The sequence below is a fragment of the Cherax quadricarinatus genome, chromosome 2 (assembly GCF_038502225.1).
Source record: "Cherax quadricarinatus isolate ZL_2023a chromosome 2, ASM3850222v1, whole genome shotgun sequence".
Classification (NCBI taxonomy): domain Eukaryota; kingdom Metazoa; phylum Arthropoda; class Malacostraca; order Decapoda; family Parastacidae; genus Cherax; species Cherax quadricarinatus.
This window is the reverse complement of record NC_091293.1, coordinates 61,685,361-61,706,236: the sequence shown is the minus strand read 5'-3', so window position 1 is coordinate 61,706,236 and position 20,876 is coordinate 61,685,361. Positions and strand designations below refer to the sequence as shown.

At 44.1% G+C, this 20,876-nt stretch overlaps 1 protein-coding gene across 3 annotated transcripts in view; it reads right to left on the bottom strand.

Annotated features, from left to right (window-relative positions):
- uif (sushi, von Willebrand factor type A, EGF and pentraxin domain-containing protein uif) overlaps positions 1 to 20,876 on the bottom strand; it is a 452,196-nt gene that overhangs the window by 187,850 nt on the left and 243,470 nt on the right. For all 3 annotated transcript variants that reach the window (XM_053785483.2, XM_053785566.2, XM_070088717.1), the window contains exon 4: positions 17,746 to 17,827. In XM_053785483.2, coding sequence (XP_053641458.1) covers positions 17,746 to 17,827 — 82 coding nt within the window. The remainder of the gene's footprint in view (positions 1 to 17,745; positions 17,828 to 20,876) is intronic.

The following is a 20,876-nucleotide window of genomic DNA, read 5'->3' as shown; positions in this document are numbered from 1 at the left end:
ATGTTGCATACTACAAGTGATGTAGAGTGGATGTTGCTTACTACAAGTGATGTAGAGTGGATGTTGCTTACTACAAGTGATGTAGAGTGGATGTTGCATACTACAAGTGATGTAGAGTGGATGTTGCTTACTACAAGTGATGTATAGTGGATGTTGCATACTACAAGTGATGTAGAGTGGATGTTGCATACTACAAGTGATGTAGAGTGGATGTTGCTTACTAAAAATGAGGTAGAGTGGATGTTGCTTACTACAAGTGAGGTAAAGTGGATGTTGCTTACAAGTGAGGTAGAGTGGATGTTGCATACAAGTGAGGTAGAGTGGATGTTGCATACAAGTGAGGTAGAGTGGATGTTGCATACAAGTGAGGTAGAGTGGATGTTTCATACAAGTGAGGTAGAGTGGATGTTGCATACAAGTGAGGTAGAGTGCATGTTGCATACAAGTGAGGTAGAGTGCATGTTGCATACAAGTGAGGTAGAGTGGATGTTGCATACAAGTGAGGTAGAGTGGATGTTTCATACAAGTGAGGTAGAGTGGATGTTGCATACAAGTGAGGTAGAGTGCATGTTGCATACAAGTGAGGTAGAGTGCATGTTGCATACAAGTGAGGTAGAGTGGATGTTGCTTACCTCAAGTGAGGTAGAGTGAATGTTGCTTACTACAAGTGAGGTAAAGTGGATGTAGCATACAAGTAAGGTAGAGTGGATGTTACATAATACAAGTGATGTAGAGTTTCTTGATGATAGTCAGGATGGTTGTAGTCAGGATAGTACTAGTAGAGTCTCTCAGGTACATAATGTAGTTCTACAATGTCGCGAGGATATTGCAACAATGAATCTGCATTGTTTATATAATGGCGAATTTACATAATCACAGACACATAACGTAGTCAAAAATTTTTCTCAACGGTGTCTCTTTCTCTCTGTGTGTGTCTTGTGTGTAATTTTCTTTGTCGTCGCTCTGGGATGATGGAGATATCTTCATCCAAAATACATTTCTGCTGTGTATGTGATGGACTATCCTGAGTGATGGTAATTAACAAGTGATAGTAACTCCAGTTCTGCTGGAAGGAAATTCTTTGAATCTGTCGTAGCTGATGAACCATTACTGGAATACTGGACGATATTCTCATTGTCCTAGTGAAGTCTCCCAGCTCAAGCTGGCACTACTGACGTCTCCCAGCTTAAGCTGGCACTGTTGACGTCTCCCAGCTCAAGCTGGCACTGCTGACGTCTCCCAGCTCAAGCTGGCACTGCTGACGTTTCCCAGCTCAAGCTGGCACTGTTGACGTCTCCCAGCTTAGGCTGACACTAATGAAGTCTCCCAGCTTAGGCTGACACTATTCAAGTTTATTCTGTTTCCACATAAAGGTAGATAAGTAGGTAGGTAGGTAAGTAGAGTAGATAAAGAGAGATAAAAAAAACTGGGAGTGAGAGATAAAATGAGAAATACATCCAGTGAGTGAGGTGATGCGAGACTTCAGGAATCATGTATGTAGGCAGTGTTGTCTTGCTTACCTTGAATCCTTCTACCCCCCCTCCATAACCGTCCCCCCCTCTCTCTCAATCTCTCTCTCTCTGTCCCCTCTCTCTTTCTCTCTTTCTAAAAATTTTGTATTAACTACGTCTACAACGCTGTAATGCACTGAAGAGCGATTTATCTCTTGAGAGAGAGAGAGAGAGAGAGAGAGAGAGAGAGAGAGAGAGAGAGAGAGAGAGAGAGAGAGAGAGAGAGAGAGAGAGAGAGAGAGAGAGAGAGAGAGAGAGAGAGAGAGAGAGAGAGAGAGAGAGAGAGAGAGAGAGAGAGAGAGAGAGAGAGAGAGAGAGAGAGAGAGAGAGAGAGAGAGAGAGAGAGAGAGAGAGAATGTGCAGACCAGCTAGCAGCACCTCTAACTCGCATCTTTCAGCACTGCCTAGTACAGTGTAAATGGCAGAAATCAGCAACTACAGACCAGTGTCACTCTTGTCAATCACTGGTAAGATCCTTGAGACAATAATCTCAAGACAAATGACAGAGTTTTTTGACTACCACTCACTACTTTGTGATCGTCAATATGGCTTCAGGAAAGGTTACTCTGCTGCTGATCTGTTGTTAAACCTCTCCACTAAGTGGCACCAGTCACTGGATGAATCCAAAGTCAGCTGTGTGGTAGCACTGGACATTGCTGGCGCTTTCGACCGGGTGTGGCACCAGGGCCTCTTAGCAAAACTTCAAGCACTGAGAATTGCAGGCTCTACGCTATGTCTCCTCAGTGATTACCTTCATGGTAGATAATAATATAATATCTTTATTTACTACAAGTACATGTACATGGGATACAGTCCTAGCTGACAACAATGACATACTACTGCATAGAAATCCCCTTGTTATGCTCAGCATTTCGGGCAAATTAGGTCAGTGTCCCGGGATGCGACCCACACCAGTCGACTAACACCCAGGTACCCATTTTACTGATGGGGAACATAGACAACAGGTGGAAAGAAACACGCCCAACGTTTCTACTCTGGCTGGGAATCGAACCCAGGCCCTCACCGTGTGAAGCGAGAGTGTTAGCCACCAGACCACCAGAGCCCCTAGATCTCTAAGTGTAGTTCTCAATGGAACGGAATCAGCAAGACATCCTATTGGGGCAAGTGTTCCACAAGGAAGCGTGCTGGGTCCATTGTTATGGAATGTCTACTTCAACGACCTTCTTCATCTCATCCCAGAATCACATGCATATGCAGACGACTGTACACTGACATTCACTTATCCAAGAGAAGAAATGCCAGCTGCTCTAAGCTACATCAATCACCAGCTGAGAGCTATATCAGCTTGGGAAAATAGATGGCAAGTAATATTTGCACCTGAGAAAACGCAAATGATGATCGTCTCTAGGCACCATGATGGTAATGCTGGTGCAGTAGTAAGGATGAATGGGAGGACGTTGGCACCTGGAGAAGAAGTTGATATCCTTGGGGTGAAATTTGACTCCAAACTAACCATGAAGAACCATGTTGTAAATCTTGCAAACAAGGCAGCCAGGAAGCTTACAGCACTTCGCCGTATCTCGCATCTGCTTGACAGTAGGGGTTGCAAGATCCTGTACGAGGCACAAGTACGCTCACACCTTGAGTATGCTCCACTTTCTTGGTTTGCCTGCCCCCCCCTCTCATCTGCGACTGCTTGACAGAGTAGAGAACAGAGCAAGACGTCTCATCTCTCGCCTGGACCCATCCTGGATAGATCTGTCATTTCAGCAGAGCCTTCAACATAGGAGGGATGTGGGTGGCCTTACTGTTATGTACAAGGCCAATATTGTCAAAATACCACACTTGGATCCACTTCGAGGACAGCGTGAAACAAGCTTTTATGCCACAAGACGGGCAGAAAGCAGCAACTTCACTCTGGCTGTACCCTTCTGCAGAACATCACTCCATCTGAGATCATACATACCCAGGATGACTCGAGTATGGAACACATTCGTACAGCATAATGATGTCAACGAGATAAAGTCAGTTGATCAAATGAAAATGCTGGCCCACAGATGGCTCCAACTTCATCCTGTTTCCTACTTGTATGTCTCATAACAATAAAAATGCTTTCAAATGAGCTGATGTAGGTAACAGCTCTTAGCTTGCCAATAAAGTTAGGAATCCTTAACCTGTAAATAGCTTGTCAATAAAGCTAGGGATCCTTAACCTGTCAAACCCTGTGTAAAAAAAAAAAGAAAAAGAGAGAGAGAGAGAGAGAGAGACTAAGCAAGGGGCTCTTTCGCAACATTGTAGCCGGACACGTATTAAATACATCAATACTGTCATGCACATTAATGACATGTAGTGCCCTCACATACACACATGTAGTGCCCTCACATACATGTAGTGCCCTCACATACACACATGTAGTGCCCTCACATACACACATGTAGTGCCCTCACATACACACATGTAGTGCCCTCACATACACACATGTAGTCCCCTCACATACGCACATGTAGTGCCCTCACATACACATGTAGTCCCCTCACATACACACATGTAGTGCCCTCACATACACACATGTAGTGCCCTCACATACACACATGTAGTCCCCTCACATACACACATGTAGTGCCCTCACATACACACATGTAGTGCCCTCACATACACACATGTAGTGCCCTCACATACACACATGTAGTGCCCTCACATACACACATGTAGTGCCCTCACATACACACATGTAGTGCCCTCACATACACACATGTAGTGCCCTCACATACACACATGTAGTGCCCTCACATACACACATGTAGTGCCCTCACATACACACATGTAGTCCCCTCACATACACACATGTAGTCCCCTCACATACACACATGTAGTCCCCTCACATACACACATGTAGTCCCCTCACATACACACATGTAGTCCCCTCACATACACACACGTAGTCCCCTCACATACACACATGTAGTCCCCTCACATACACACATGTAGTCCCCTCACATACACACATGTAGTCCCCTCACATACACACATGTAGTCCCCTCACATACACACATGTAGTCCCCTCACATACACACATGTAGTCCCCTCACATACACACATGTAGTCCCCTCACATACATGTAGTCCCCTTACATACATGTAGTCCCCTCACATACATGTAGTCCCCTCACATACACACATGTAGTCCCCTCACATACACACATGTAGTCCCCTCACATACACACATGTAGTCCCCTCACATACACACATGTAGTCCCCTCACATACACACATGTAGTCCCCTCACATACACACATGTAGTCCCCTCACATACACACATGTAGTCCCCTCACATACACACATGTAGTCCCCTCACATACACACATGTAGTCCCCTCACATACACACATGTAGTCCCCTCACATACACACATGTAGTCCCCTCACTTACACACATGTAGTCCCCTCACATACACACATGTAGTCCCCTCACATACACACACACATGTAGTCCCCTCACATACACACACACATGTAGTCCCCTCACATACACACACGTAGCCCCCCTCACATACACACATGCATGTAGTCCCCTCACATACACACATGTAGTCCCCTCACATACACAAACACACGTAGCCCCCCTCACATACACACATGCATGTAGTCCCCTCACATACACACATGTAGTCCCCTCACATACACACATACATGTAGTCCCCTCACATACACACATGTAGTCCCCTCACATACACACATGTAGTCCCCTCACATACACACATGTAGTCCCCTCACATACACACACACACGTAGCCCCCCCTCACATACACACATGCATGTAGTCCCCTCACATACACACATGTAGTCCCCTCACATACACACATGTAGTCCCCTCACATACACACACATATGTAGTACCCTCACATACACACATACATGTAGTCCCGCCACATACACACATGTAGTCCCCTCACATACACACACATATGTAGTCCCCTCACATACACACATACATGTAGTCCCCTCACATACACACATACATGTAGTCCCGCCACATACACACATGTAGTTCCCTCACATACACACATACATGTAGTCCCCTCACATACACACATGCAGTCCCCTCACATACACACATACATGTAGTCCCCTCACTTACACACATGTAGTCCCCTCATAAACACACATACATGTAGTCCCCTCACATACATGTAGTCCCCTCACATACACACATACATGTGTCCCGCCACATACACACATGTAGTCCCCTCACATACACACATATATGTAGTCCCCTCACATACATACATGTAGTCCCCTCACATACACACATACATGTAGTCCCGCCACATACACACATGTAGTTCCCTCACATACACACATACATGTAGTCCCCTCACATACACACATGTAGTCCCCTCACATACACACATACATGTAGTCCCCTCACATACACATATGTAGTCCCCTCATAAACACACATACATGTAGTCCCCTCACATACACACATACATGTAGTCATCTCACATACACACATGTAGTCCCCTCATAAACACACATACATGTAGTCCCCTCACATACACACATACATGTAGTCCCCTCACATACACACATGTAGTCCACTCACATACATATATGTAGTCCCCTCACATACACACATACATGTAGTCCCCTCACATACATACATGTAGTCCCCTCACATACATACATGTAGTCCCGCCACATACACACATGTAATCCCCTCACATACACACATGTAGTCCCCTCACATACACACATACATGTAGTCCCCTCACATACACACATGTAGTCCCCTCACATACACACATACATGTACTTCCCTCACATACACACATACATGTAGTCCCCTCACATACACACATGTAGTCCCCTCACATACACACATACATGTAGTCCCCTCACATACACACATACATGTAGTCCCCTCACATACACACATGTAGTTCCCTCACATATACACATGTACTTCCCTCACATACACACATACATGTAGTCCCCTCACATACACACATGTAGTCTCCTCACATACACACATACATGTAGTCCCCTCACATACACACATACATGTAGTCCCCTCACATACACACATACATGTAGTCCCCTCACATACACACATACATGTAGTTCCCTCACATACACATATACATGTAGTCCCCTCCCATACACACATACATGTAGTCCCCTCACATACACACATACATGTAGTCCCCTCACATACACACATACACGTAGTCCCCTCACATACACACATACATGTAGTCCCCTCACATATACACATACATGTATTCCCCTCACATACACACATTTAGTCTCCTCACATACACACATACATGTAGTCCCCTCACATACACACATACATGTAGTCCCCTCACATACACACATACATGTAGTCCCCTCACATACACACATACATGTAGTTCCCTCACATACACATATACATGTAGTCCCCTCCCATACACACATACATGTAGTCCCCTCACATACACACATACATGTAGTCCCCTCACATACACACATACATGTAGTCCCCTCACATACACACATACATGTAGTCCCCTCACATATACACATACATGTATTCCCCTCACATACACACATGTAGTTCTCTCACATACACACATACATGTAGTCCCCTCACATACACCCATGTAGTTCCCTCACATACACACATACATATAGTCCCCTCACATACACACATACATGTAGTCCCCTCACATACACACATACATGTAGTCCCCTCACATACACACATACATGTAGTCGCCTCACATACACACATGTAGTTCCCTTACATACACACATACATGTAGTCCCCTCACATACACACATGTAGTTCCCTCACATACACACATACATGTAGTCCCCTCACATACATGTAGTCCCCTCACATACACACACACATGTAGTCCCCTCATACATACATGTAGTCCCCTCACATACACACATACATGTAGTCCCCTCACAAACACACATACATGTAGTCCCCTCACAAACACACATACATGTAGTCCCCTCACAAACACACATACATGTAGTCCCTCACAAACACACATACATGTAGTCCCTCACAAACACACATACATGTAGTCCCTCACAAACACACATACATGTAGTCCCTCACAAACACACATACATGTAGTCCCTCACAAACACACATACATGCAGTCCCTCACAAACACACATACATGTAGTCCCCTCACAAACACACATACATGTAGTCCCCTCACAAACACACATACATGTAGTCCCCTCACAAACACACATACATGTAGTCCCCTCACAAACACACATACATGTAGTCCCCTCACAAACACACATACATGTAGTCCCTCACAAACACACATACATGTAGTCCCTCACAAACACACATACATGTAGTCCCTCACAAACACACATACATGTAGTCCCTCACAAACACACATACATGTAGTCCCTCACAAACACACATACATGTAGTCCCCTCACAAACACACATACATGTAGTCCCTCACAAACACACATACATGTAGTCCCTCACACACATACATGTAGTACCTCACAAACACACATGTAGTCCCTCACAAACACACATACATGTAGTCCCCTCACAAACACACATACATGTAGTCCCCTCACAAACATACATGTAGTCCCTCACAAACACACATGTAGTCCCTCACAAACACACATACATGTAGTCCCTCACAAACACACATACATGTAGTCCCTCACAAACACACATACATGTAGTCCCTCACAAACACACATACATATAGTCCCTCACAAACACACATACATGTAGTCCCTCACAAACACACATACATGTAGTCCCTCACAAACACACATACATGTAGTCCCCTCACAAACACACATACATGTAGTCCCTCACAAACACACATACATGTAGTCCCTCACAAACACACATACATGTAGTCCCTCACAAACACACATACATGTAGTCCCCTCACAAACACACATACATGTAGTCCCTCACAAACACACATACATGTAGTCCCTCACAAACACACATACATGTAGTCCCTCACAAACACACATACATGTAGTCCCTCACAAACACACATACATGTAGTCCCTCACAAACACACATACATGTAGTCCCCTCACAAACACACATACATGTAGTCCCTCACAAACACACATGCATGTAGTCCCTCACAAACACACATACATGTAGTCCCTCACACACATACATGTAGTCCCTCACAAACACACATACATGTAGTCCCTCACAAACACACATACATGTAGTCCCCTCACAAACACACATACATGTAGTCCCTCACAAACACACATGTAGTCCCTCACAAACACACATACATGTAGTCCCTCACAAACACACATACATATAGTCCCTCACAAACACACATACATGTAGTCCCTCACAAACACACATACATGTAGTCCCTCACAAACACACATACATGTAGTCCCTCACAAACACACATACATGTAGTCCCTCACAAACACACATACATGTAGTCCCTCACAAACACACATACATGTAGTCCCTCACAAACACACATACATGTAGTCCCTCACAAACACACATACATGTAGTCCCTCACAAACACACATACATGTAGTCCCTCACAAACACACATACATGTAGTCCCTCACAAACACACATACATGTAGTCCCTCACAAACACACATACATGTAGTCCCTCACAAACACACATACATGTAGTCCCTCACAAACACACATACATGTAGTCCCTCACAAACACACATACATGTAGTCCCTCACAAACACACATACATGTAGTCCCTCACAAACACACATACATGTAGTCCCTCACAAACACACATACATGTAGTCCCCTCACAAACACACATACATGTAGTCCCTCACAAACACACATACATGTAGTCCCTCACAAACACACATACATGTAGTCCCTCACAAACACACATACATGTAGTCCCTCACAAACACACATACATGTAGTCCCTCACAAACACACATACATGTAGTCCCTCACAAACACACATACATGTAGTCCCCTCACAAACACACATACATGTAGTCCCTCACAAACACACATACATGTAGTCCCTCACAAACACACATACATGTAGTCCCTCACAAACACACATACATGTAGTCCCCTCACAAACACACATGCATGTAGTCCCTCACAAACACACATACATGTAGTCCCTCACACACATACATGTAGTCCCTCACAAACACACATACATGTAGTCCCTCACAAACACACATACATGTAGTCCCCTCACAAACACACATACATGTAGTCCCTCACAAACACACATGTAGTCCCTCACAAACACACATACATGTAGTCCCCTCACAAACACACATACATGTAGTCCCTCACAAACACACATACATGTAGTCCCTCACAAACACACATACATGTAGTCCCCCTCACAAACACACATACATATAGTCCCTCACAAACACACATACATGTAGTCCCTCACAAACACACATACATGTAGTCCCTCACAAACACACATACATGTAGTCCCTCACAAACACACAAGTAGTCCCTCCCAAACACACATACATGTAGTCCCTCACAAACACACATACATGTAGTCCCTCACAAACACACATACATGTAGTCCCTCACAAACACACATACATGTAGTCCCTCACATGTAACACACAGACATTTAGTCCCTCACAAACACACATGTAGTCCCTCACAAACACACATACATGTAGTCCCTCACAAACACACATACATGTAGTCCCTCACAAACACACATACATGTAGTCCCTCACAAACACACATACATATAGTCCCTCACAAACACACATGTAGTCCCTCACAAACACACATACATGTAGTCCCTCACAAACACACATACATATAGTCCCTCACAAACACACATACATGTAGTCCCTCACAAACACACATACATGTAGTCCCTCAGAAACACACATACATGTAGTCCCCTCACAAACACATACATGTAGTCCCCTCAGAAACACACATACATGTAGTCCCCTCACAAACACACATACATGTAGTCCCTCAGAAACACACATACATGTAGTCCCCTCACAAACACACATACATGTAGTCCCTCACAAACACACATACATGTAGTCCCTCACAAACACACATGTAGTCCCCTCACAAACACATACATGTAGTCCCTCACAAACACACATACATGTAGTACCCCTCACAAACACACATACATGTAGTCCCTCACAAACACACATACATGTAGTCCCTCACAAACACACATACATGTAGTCCCTCACAAACACACATACATGTAGTCCCTCACAAACACACATACATGTAGTCCCTCACAAACACACATACATGTAGTCCCTCACAAACACACATACATGTAGTCCCTCAGAAACACACATACATGTAGTCCCCTCACAAACACACATACATGTAGTCCCCTCACAAACACACATACATGTAGTCCCTCACAAACACACATACATGTAGTCCCTCACAAACACACATACATGCAGTCCCTCACAAACACACATGCATGTAGTCCCTCACAAACACACATGTAGTCCCTCACAAACACACATACATGTAGTCCCTCACAAACACACATACATGTAGTCCCTCACAAACACACATACATGTAGTCCCCTCACAAACACACATACATGTAGTCCCTCACAAACACACATGCATGTAGTCCCTCACAAACACACATACATGTAGTCCCTCACAAACACACATACATGTAGTCCCTCACAAACACACATACATGTAGTCCCTCACAAACACACATACATTTAGTCCCTCACAAACACACATACATGTAGTCCCTCACAAACACACATACATGTAGTCCCTCACAAACACACATACATGTAGTCCCTCACAAACACACATACATGTAGTCCCTCACAAACACACATACATGTAGTCCCTCACACACATACATGTAGTCCCTCACAAACACACATACATGTAGTCCCTCACAAACACACATACATGTAGTCCCCTCACAAACACACATACATGTAGTCCCTCACAAACACACATGTAGTCCCTCACAAACACACATACATGTAGTCCCTCACAAACACACATACATATAGTCCCTCACAAACACACATACATGTAGTCCCTCACAAACACACATACATGTAGTCCCTCAGAAACACACATACATGTAGTCCCCTCACAAACACACATACATGTAGTCCCCTCACAAACACACATACATGTAGTCCCTCAGAAACACACATACATGTAGTCCCCTCACAAACACACATACATGTAGTCCCCTCACAAACACACATACATGTAGTCCCTCACAAACACACATACATGTAGTCCCTCACAAACACACATGTAGTCCCTCACAAACACACGTACATGTAGTCCCCTCACAAACACACATACATGTAGTCCCCTCACAAACACACATACATGTAGTCCCTCACAAACACACATACATGTAGTCCCTCACAAACACACATACATGTAGTCCCTCACAAACACACATACATGTAGTCCCTCACAAACACACATGTAGTCCCCTCACAAACACACATACATGTAGTCCCTCACAAACACACATACATGTAGTCCCTCACAAACACACATACATGTAGTCCCTCACAAACACACATACATGTAGTCCCTCACAAACACACATACATGTAGTCCCCTCACAAACACACATACATGTAGTCCCTCACAAACACACATACATGTAGTCCCCTCAGAAACACACATACATGTAGTCCCTCACAAACACACATACATGTAGTCCCTCACAAACACACATACATGTAGTCCCTCAGAAACACACATACATGTAGTCCCCTCACAAACACACATACATGTAGTCCCCTCACAAACACACATACATGTAGTCCCTCACAAACACACATACATGTAGTCCCCTCACATACACACATACATGTAGTCCCCTCACAAACACACATACATGTAGTCCCCTCACAAACACACATACATGTAGTCCCTCACAAACACACATACATGTAGTCCCTCACAAACACACATACATGTAGTCCCCTCACAAACACACATACATGTAGTCCCTCACAAACACACATACATGTAGTCCCTCACAAACACACATACATGTAGTCCCTCACAAACACACATACATGTAGTCCCTCACAAACACACATACATGTAGTCCCTCACAAACACACATACATGTAGTCCCTCACAAACACACATACATGTAGTCCCTCACAAACACACATACATGTAGTCCCTCACAAACACACATACATGTAGTCCCTCAAAAACACACATACATGTAGTCCCCTCACAAACACACATACATGTAGTCCCTCACAAACACACATACATGTAGTCCCTCACAAACACACATACATGTAGTCCCCTCAGAAACACACATACATGTAGTCCCTCACAAACACACATACATGTAGTCCCTCACAAACACACATACATGTAGTCCCTCAAACACACATACATGTAGTCCCCTCACAAACACACATACATGTAGTCCCCTCACAAACACACATACATGTAGTCCCTCACAAACACACATACATGTAGTCCCCTCACAAACACACATACATGTAGTCCCCTCACAAACACACATACATGTAGTCCCCTCACAAACACACATACATGTAGTTCCTCACAAACACACATACATGTAGTCCCTCACAAACACACATACATGTAGTCCCTCACAAACACACATACATGTAGCCCCTCACAAACACACATACATGTAGTCCCTCACAAACACACATACATGTAGCCCCTCACAAACACACATACATGTAGTCCCTCACAAACACACATACATGTAGTCCCTCACAAACACACATACATGTAGTCCCTCACAAACACACATACATGTAGCCCCTCACAAACACACATACATGTAGTCCCTCACAAACACACATACATGTAGTCCCCTCACAAACACACATACATGTAGTCCCTCACAAACACACATACATGTAGTCCCCTCACAAACACACATACATGTAGTCCCCTCACAAACACACATACATGTAGTCCCTCACAAACACACATACATGTAGTCCCCTCACAAACACACATACATGTAGTCCCCTCACAAACACACATACATGTAGTCCCCTCACAAACACACATACATGTAGTCCCTCACAAACACACATACATGTAGTCCCCTCACAAACACACATACATGTAGTCCCCTCACAAACACACATACATGTAGTCCCTCACAAACACACATACATGTAGTCCCTCACAAACACACATACACGTAGTCCCCTCACAAACACACATACATGTAGTCCCTCACAAACACACATACATGTAGTCCTCTACTGGTCTGATATTTTTGGTTAGTTCTTTACTACCTCCCTGATGCAAAAGATGTATGTCTGCACTTGTTAAGGTCCCTGGTATATCACCTAGATTTAGGCTCTTTCTCCAAAGAATACCTCGGGCTCCTGCTAGTGTTAGTTTGCACTTTCTGTTATTAATAAGGAATTCTATGAGTCTGGTCCAGGTGCGGAATGAGTGGGCATGTTCTATATTTCTTTTTCGAATTCTTAGGGATTAGTACTAATGTCAGTTAGATGGTCTGCGCGACCTTCCCGTGGAATGAAGGTTTCTGTGTTCTCCACCTTGCTGACATTTAATGGGTTGCTGAACACCAGTTCATACTGATCTTTCAGAATTCTGTTTATTCCTTGTTCATCGCCCTTATATGAATCTCTTTTCATTATGGGTCCAATTCCACAGACAGGTAGTTCTAAACTTGTATTTTGCATATGAATAGAAATATTTGGGGTTTCTTGCAATATCCGGATGACCTTTCATTCCCTTTGTGCTCCTTCTGCTTGGTACAACATCCTAAGTTTTTGTTCTGCTTCTTTGATCTCTGGACGAAGACTTTCCTTCGTTGTGACATAATCATGTTTTTATGCAATTTGGTAACACTTTTTCTTCTTTGTACCATCTACGCTCTCTGTCTATATCTGATCTTCTGTGTTTCCTCAGTAGCACTAACTCACCATGCACTAAGTCAACAACTGTTAGCAGAACCACCTCAAGACAGCACCTGGCACCCTCAGTCTTGCTGGCACCCTCAGTCTTGCTGGCACCCTCAGTCTTGCTGGCACCCTCAGTCTTGCTGGCACCCTCAGTCTTGCTGGCACTCCCAGTTTTGCTAACACTCCCAGTCTTGCTAACACTCCCAGTCTTGCTAACACTCCCAGTCTTGCTAACACCCTCAGTCTTGCTAACACCCCCAGTCTTGCTAACACTCCCAGTCATGCTAACATCCCAGTCTTGCTAACACTCCCAGTCTTGCTAACACTCCCAGTCTTGCTAACACTCCCAGTCTTGCTAACACTCCCAGTCTTGCTAACACTCCCAGTCTTACTAACACTCCCAGTCTTGCTAACACTCCCAGTTTTGCTAACACTCCCAGTCTTGCTAACACTCCCAGTCTTACTAACACTCCCAGTCTTGCTAACACTCCCAGTTTTGCTAACACTCCCAGTCTTGCTAACACTCCCAGTCTTGCTAACACTCCCAGTCTTACTAACACTCCCAGTCTTGCTAACACCCCCAGTCTTGCTAACACTCCCAGTCTTACTAACACTCCCAGTCTTGCTAACACTCCCAGTTTTGCTAACACTCCCAGTCTTGCTAACACTCCCAGTCTTGCTAACACTCCCAGTCTTACTAACACTCCCAGTCTTGCTAACACCCCCAGTCTTGCTAACACTCCCAGTCATGCTAACATCCCAGTCTTGCTAACACTCCCAGTCTTGCTAACACTCTCAGTCTTGCTAACACTTCCAGTCTTGCTAACACTCCCAGTCTTGCTAACACTCCCAGTCTTGCTAACACTCCCAGTCTTGCTAACACTCCCAGTCTTGCTAACACTCCCAGTCTTACTAACACTCCCAGTCTTGCTAACACTCCCAGTCTTGCTAACATTCCTCTTGCTAACACTCCCAGTCTTACTAACACTCCCAGTCTTGCTAACACTCCCAGTCTTGCTAACATTCCTCTTGCTAACACTCCCAGTCTTACTAACACTCCCAGTCTTGCTAACACTCCCAGTCTTGCTAACATTCCTCTTGCTAACACTCCCAGTCTTGCTAACACTCCCAGTCTTGCTAACACTCCCAGTCTTGCTAACACTCCCAGTCTTGCTAACACTCCCAGTCTTGCTAACACTCCCAGTCTTGCTAACACTCCCAGTCTTGCTAACACTCTCAGTCTTGCTAACACTCTCAGTCTTGCTGGGTGTGTGTGCGTTGTGTGTGTACATACTGCTACATACACAGTGTATGACTCCCAGTAACATTCCACTTACCGTCTCCACTACATAATGTTTTGTCTCTGCCTCGGTAACTGATTTTGTGGAGGCGGACAAACACAGTGAAGTTGTACTGTCGCAGGAGAAGTAATGTGCAACACTGGTGACGCTGTGACGCCTCACTGTGCAACACAGCTCCCCCACCCCACCCTAAACACCCACCCACCCGGGGTGGTTACCACTACTGTGACTTACAGTGCTTCACGACAGTTGAGAATTAGACATATGGCCAAATTTTCGCCAAATTAGACATTTGGCGAAACGTCTACATTAAAGATACCCAGATGTTGCATATGTGTTTAATTTTTATCTTGTCGGTATTGTACACCATTCGTGTTCACTAGAGTTCACTGACTCTACATAGACGCTCTGATACAAACAACTCTCACTACCCTAACTCACATCAACTCTGATTCCCCTAACATTCTCAAAGCCTTACAAACTTACCAATATATCAGTATAATGAGCACTAGTTATAAGTGGCAAGTAATAACTTGAGTTATAAAATATATCTCTAAGTGTGAGTGAGACGACAACACTGGTGATGACTGAAGCACATGATCAACAACACTGGTGATGACTGAAGCACATGATCAACAACACTGGTGATGACTGAAGCACATGATCAACAACACTGGTGATGACTGAAGCACATGATCAACAACACTGGTGATGACTGAAGCACATGATCAACAACACTGGTGATGAATGAAACACAGTCATCATCATTCATTCAACAGCTGTCTTGCCAGAAGTGTGTAAGCATCATCATTCAGACTACGGTCTGAAGTGTTACATCTGCACCCTTGCTGCAGAGTGTAGGAACTGCACTTACCCCCTCCAGGACTTAAGTCTGACTAACAAGTTTCCCCTGAGTCCTTTCATGAAACTTACTTCGCTCACACTCCAACAGCACGTCAAGTCATAAAACCACTTGCCTCCACTTACTCCTAGCTAACACGCTCACACTCTCTCGCTGGATGGTCAAGCCCCTTGCACTCAAACCTCCTTTAACCCTCCTCCTTTAACTCTTCCTGGGATGACCCTTCCATCTTCTTCTATGTTTGTGTTATGTCCAGAAGCGGACTAGGTTTTAAAACCGGTCGGGGCATCCGTCACCTATCAGGTCGGCTCATTAACTGCTGGGGGTCAGAGACGTGTTATCACTGCTCAGCCAAGACGCTTTCAATTTTCGTTTCAGTCTTTGTGCAGCGGCTATGACTTCGGTGACATTTTTACACCTAGCCCAGCGACCCACCGGGCATTGCCCAAATGCCCGTATGGCCAGTCCGCCTCTGGTTACGTTGGATAAACAGAACCGCAGCTCGTAAATTGACTGACAATTTAAGAGCCGCGGTTGGCGCCCCCGATCAACCCTTCTCTTTATCCACTGACAGTTGTTTATTATAACTTAATTTGAGTTCATGTGTTATGTCCTTTACATTTAAATAATTCGGAGTCTCTTCCTCATGTTCTGACTCAAGTGTCGATCAGCTGCTCACTGTAATTCCTTCTTTGGAAAAATAAACGTTTAAGCAGTATAGTGTAATACAGATCTGTTTGTGACTTGATAAAGCCCACTGTGTGGGCGAAACGTTGTCAGTAAAGGATCACATTATACAGCTTATGTGTTTATTTTTCCATTGTGTCGGTATTTTATACAATTGATTTCCAGGTCCTTCTGTCTCTAGAGAGCGACATGTAGCGGTAATTCATGTTGCCTACAATAAGACCATCGTTAATGAAGGGTTGAGTGTATCTCAGTCACAGCAACTGACGATGACACTCTCAAAACAACCAACAAATGGACATCATCGAAATTCAGTTTTTGAGATTAGTCTACCAAGAAATATTAATGGAGAAACGATGTCTTGACTTAGGAGTAGGATGTGAAGGAAGGAAGGAAGGAAGGAAGGAAGGAAGGAAGGAAGGAAGGAAGGAAGGAAGGACAGTTTGGGCTTACTTACCTCTTGCACAGAGCATCAGCTTTTTCCCAGGAGTGTTTAATATTGAAGAATCTGTAGCAGTGATCCCCGTTCAACGCCCAGTCTGTGGAGAGAGATAAACACTCCTTAGTATATATACACACGTCACCACGAGACTCACAAATAACCATTCACACGTACATGAGACACTCACACATAACCAGGCACACGTACATGAGACACTCACCATGAGACACTACCAGAGCTGTGTCACACTGCTGGTGACACTTGCAACATGTGGTCCAACAGAGATACCTCTGGAATGGTAAAAAAAAAAGGTAAGGGGGTTAGACTGTAGGTGGTAGGTGGGAGATTGTAGGAGGTAGAGGGTTATGGACCTTCCAATCACACCCACGTTATGGGTGATACCTTTGATGTACCTTTGATGAGTTACGAGAGTCTTTCTACTCCTGCAGCCCGGCCATGAGCCAGGCTCGTTTGGTGCTAGCCTGGACAGTCAGGCTGCTGCTGCTGGAGGCCCGCTGCCCCACATATCGATCATAGCCTGGTTGATCTGGCACCTGGTTAAGATACCTATCCAGTTTTCTCTTGAAAACGTCTACATTTGTTCCAGCAGTGTTTCTGATAAGATGTTGACTAATCTGGGGCCACGAATATTGTTACTGTTTTCCCTTATTGTCCCCACCGCACCTCTACTACTCACTAGGTTTAGTTTACACTTCCTCCCATATCTCTCACTCCAGTATGTTGTTATGGCAGTGTGCAGATTTGGGATCAGGCCCTCGAGTACCTTCCAGGTATATATTATCATGTATCTCTTTCTCCTCATCTCCAGTGAGTACATGTTCAAGACTAAGGCGTTCCCAGCAGTTTAAATGCTTCACTGTTTCTATGCCAGTAAAACAGTAAAGTATTTGTTCCAGCTCTGATATTTCTTCTGACTTGAACGTGGCCGTCAACACTAGCGAGTTGAAGAGTGTCACCCTTGGCATTATTTCCCTTGTTTCGAAACTTCTCAGTACCCACCCCGTCATCTTCCTGGCTCTCGTGATTTTTGTCTTATTATGTTCTTTGAAAAAAGGTCAGCTGACATAATTATTAACAAATCTTTCACGTGTTCCTCTCGGTCTATTTGATGATCCTCTTGAGTTCTGTAAACAGTGTTCCATTTGAGTGCTTTGTTTTTTCCATACCTAAACAGTTGGAACTTATCACCACTGAATGTCATGTTTTCCACTGCCCACTGGAAAACACTTATATCTTCCTGTAATTTTTCAGTGTTCTACCGTAGTAACTTTCATGCTTATTTTGGTGGCATCTGAAAATGATGATACAAAACTGTGATGGGTATTTTTATGAATAAAAATACAATGTATAAGTGACAGTAATGTGAGTGAACGATAAAAACCAGACTTCACAATGTATCTGACGTTCACATCAACGCAGCAGTATTGTTGACGTTGGTTTAACACACGAACAACGCAGCAGTATTGCTGACGTTGGTTTAACACACGAACAACGCAGCAGTATTGCTGACGTTGGTTTAACACACGAACAACTACGACATGTCTGACATAAGCAATTAATTTAACACATATTACACCTTAGTTTACGATAAAAAAAATGTCTAGAATTGGGAAAGCAAAGCTTTCCTAATTCTAGACATGAGCGTTGTTGAGTGGTCTTGAGTGTCGTGGAGTGGTCATGAGTGTCGTGGAGTGGTCTTGAGTGTCGTGGAGTGGTCTTGAGTGTCGTGGAGTGGTCATGAGTGTCGTGGAGTGGTCATGAGTGTCGTGGAGTGGTCATGAGTGTCGTGGAGTGGTCATGAGTGTCGTGGAGTGGTCTTGAGTGTCGTGGAGTGGTCATGAGTGTCGTGGAGTGGTCATGAGTGTCGTGGAGTGGTCATGAGTGTCGTGGAGTGGTCATGAGTGTCGTGGAGTGGTCATGAGTGTCGTGGAGTGGTCATGAGGATCTCAGGGAGGGATACACAAGTTAACCTAACATACAACTAACAGTAATGATGGTGCCAAGCACTTGTTATTAATGAGTGCTCGGCACTAGTTAAGACACCGTCGTAACAAGCTCCTGGTCCCGCTCTCACACCAGCCTCTACATCATAAAATAAACCCGACAAAAAAAATACACGTCATTTATTTCAATAAATTCTCAATAAATTTTCTTTTGCTGTTTCTCTCTCATTATTACCGTTTGTGGCGAGTCTTATGTCCAGGTGACACTATGTTCCATACCCAGACTTCTGACACACCTCACTGATGTGAGTGACATGAGAGTGACATGAGAGTGACATGAGAGTGACATGAGAGTGACATGAGAGTGACATGAGAGTATCATGCACACCAGTGTACTGAACCTTGGCCTCTCTACCTTTCCCTTTCATTTCCTGTTAATTTTAAGAGGGTACATTTCCTCTGATGTTGCACACTGCTCATTGCTTGTTGAAGTATTGACTGTGTTGTTAGTATGTTGCACACGTTGTTAGTATGTTGCACACGTTGTTAGTATGTTGCACACGTTGTTAGTATGTTGCACACGTTATTCTCAGTATTTATATATTATCAGTCATTATCTCAGCATACGAGTCTTGAAAGTGTTAACTTTCTTTACTGGGCTCTAAGTGTTTTACAAAAGTTGTAAAAACAACTATTTACTAAGACAACATTTCACTCTTTTAGGGCTTCATGACTGTGTAAAACTCAACACAGGGCGAAACGTTCTCCCGATAAAAGCGTGTTGCATTACGCATGCCGCTTCTTATATACGACAAGACCAGAAATAAAACAAACGATCGTTCGCATGTTGAAAGTCACTAGAGAGTGTTCCGTCCACGCTTTCCTCCGTGACGACATCAAATCATCAATTAATACTAACGAGGCAGTAATAGCTAGTGACTTCAACAACCCAATCATCAACTAGCAGGCAGTATTAGGCAACCACTTAGCTATTTCGCAAGCAGTGCGGCATCAGAGTGAACACAGCACACGGTCACGGTACACTGGTGGTATGACCTCGGTCTCTGACCTGATACACTCATGTCAGGTGCTTGAAGAACCCTAGAAACATGTGATCCAAAACATCCCACTCAAACACAAGCAATAAACACCGAGATTACAAGTGATATATTGATGGAAGGA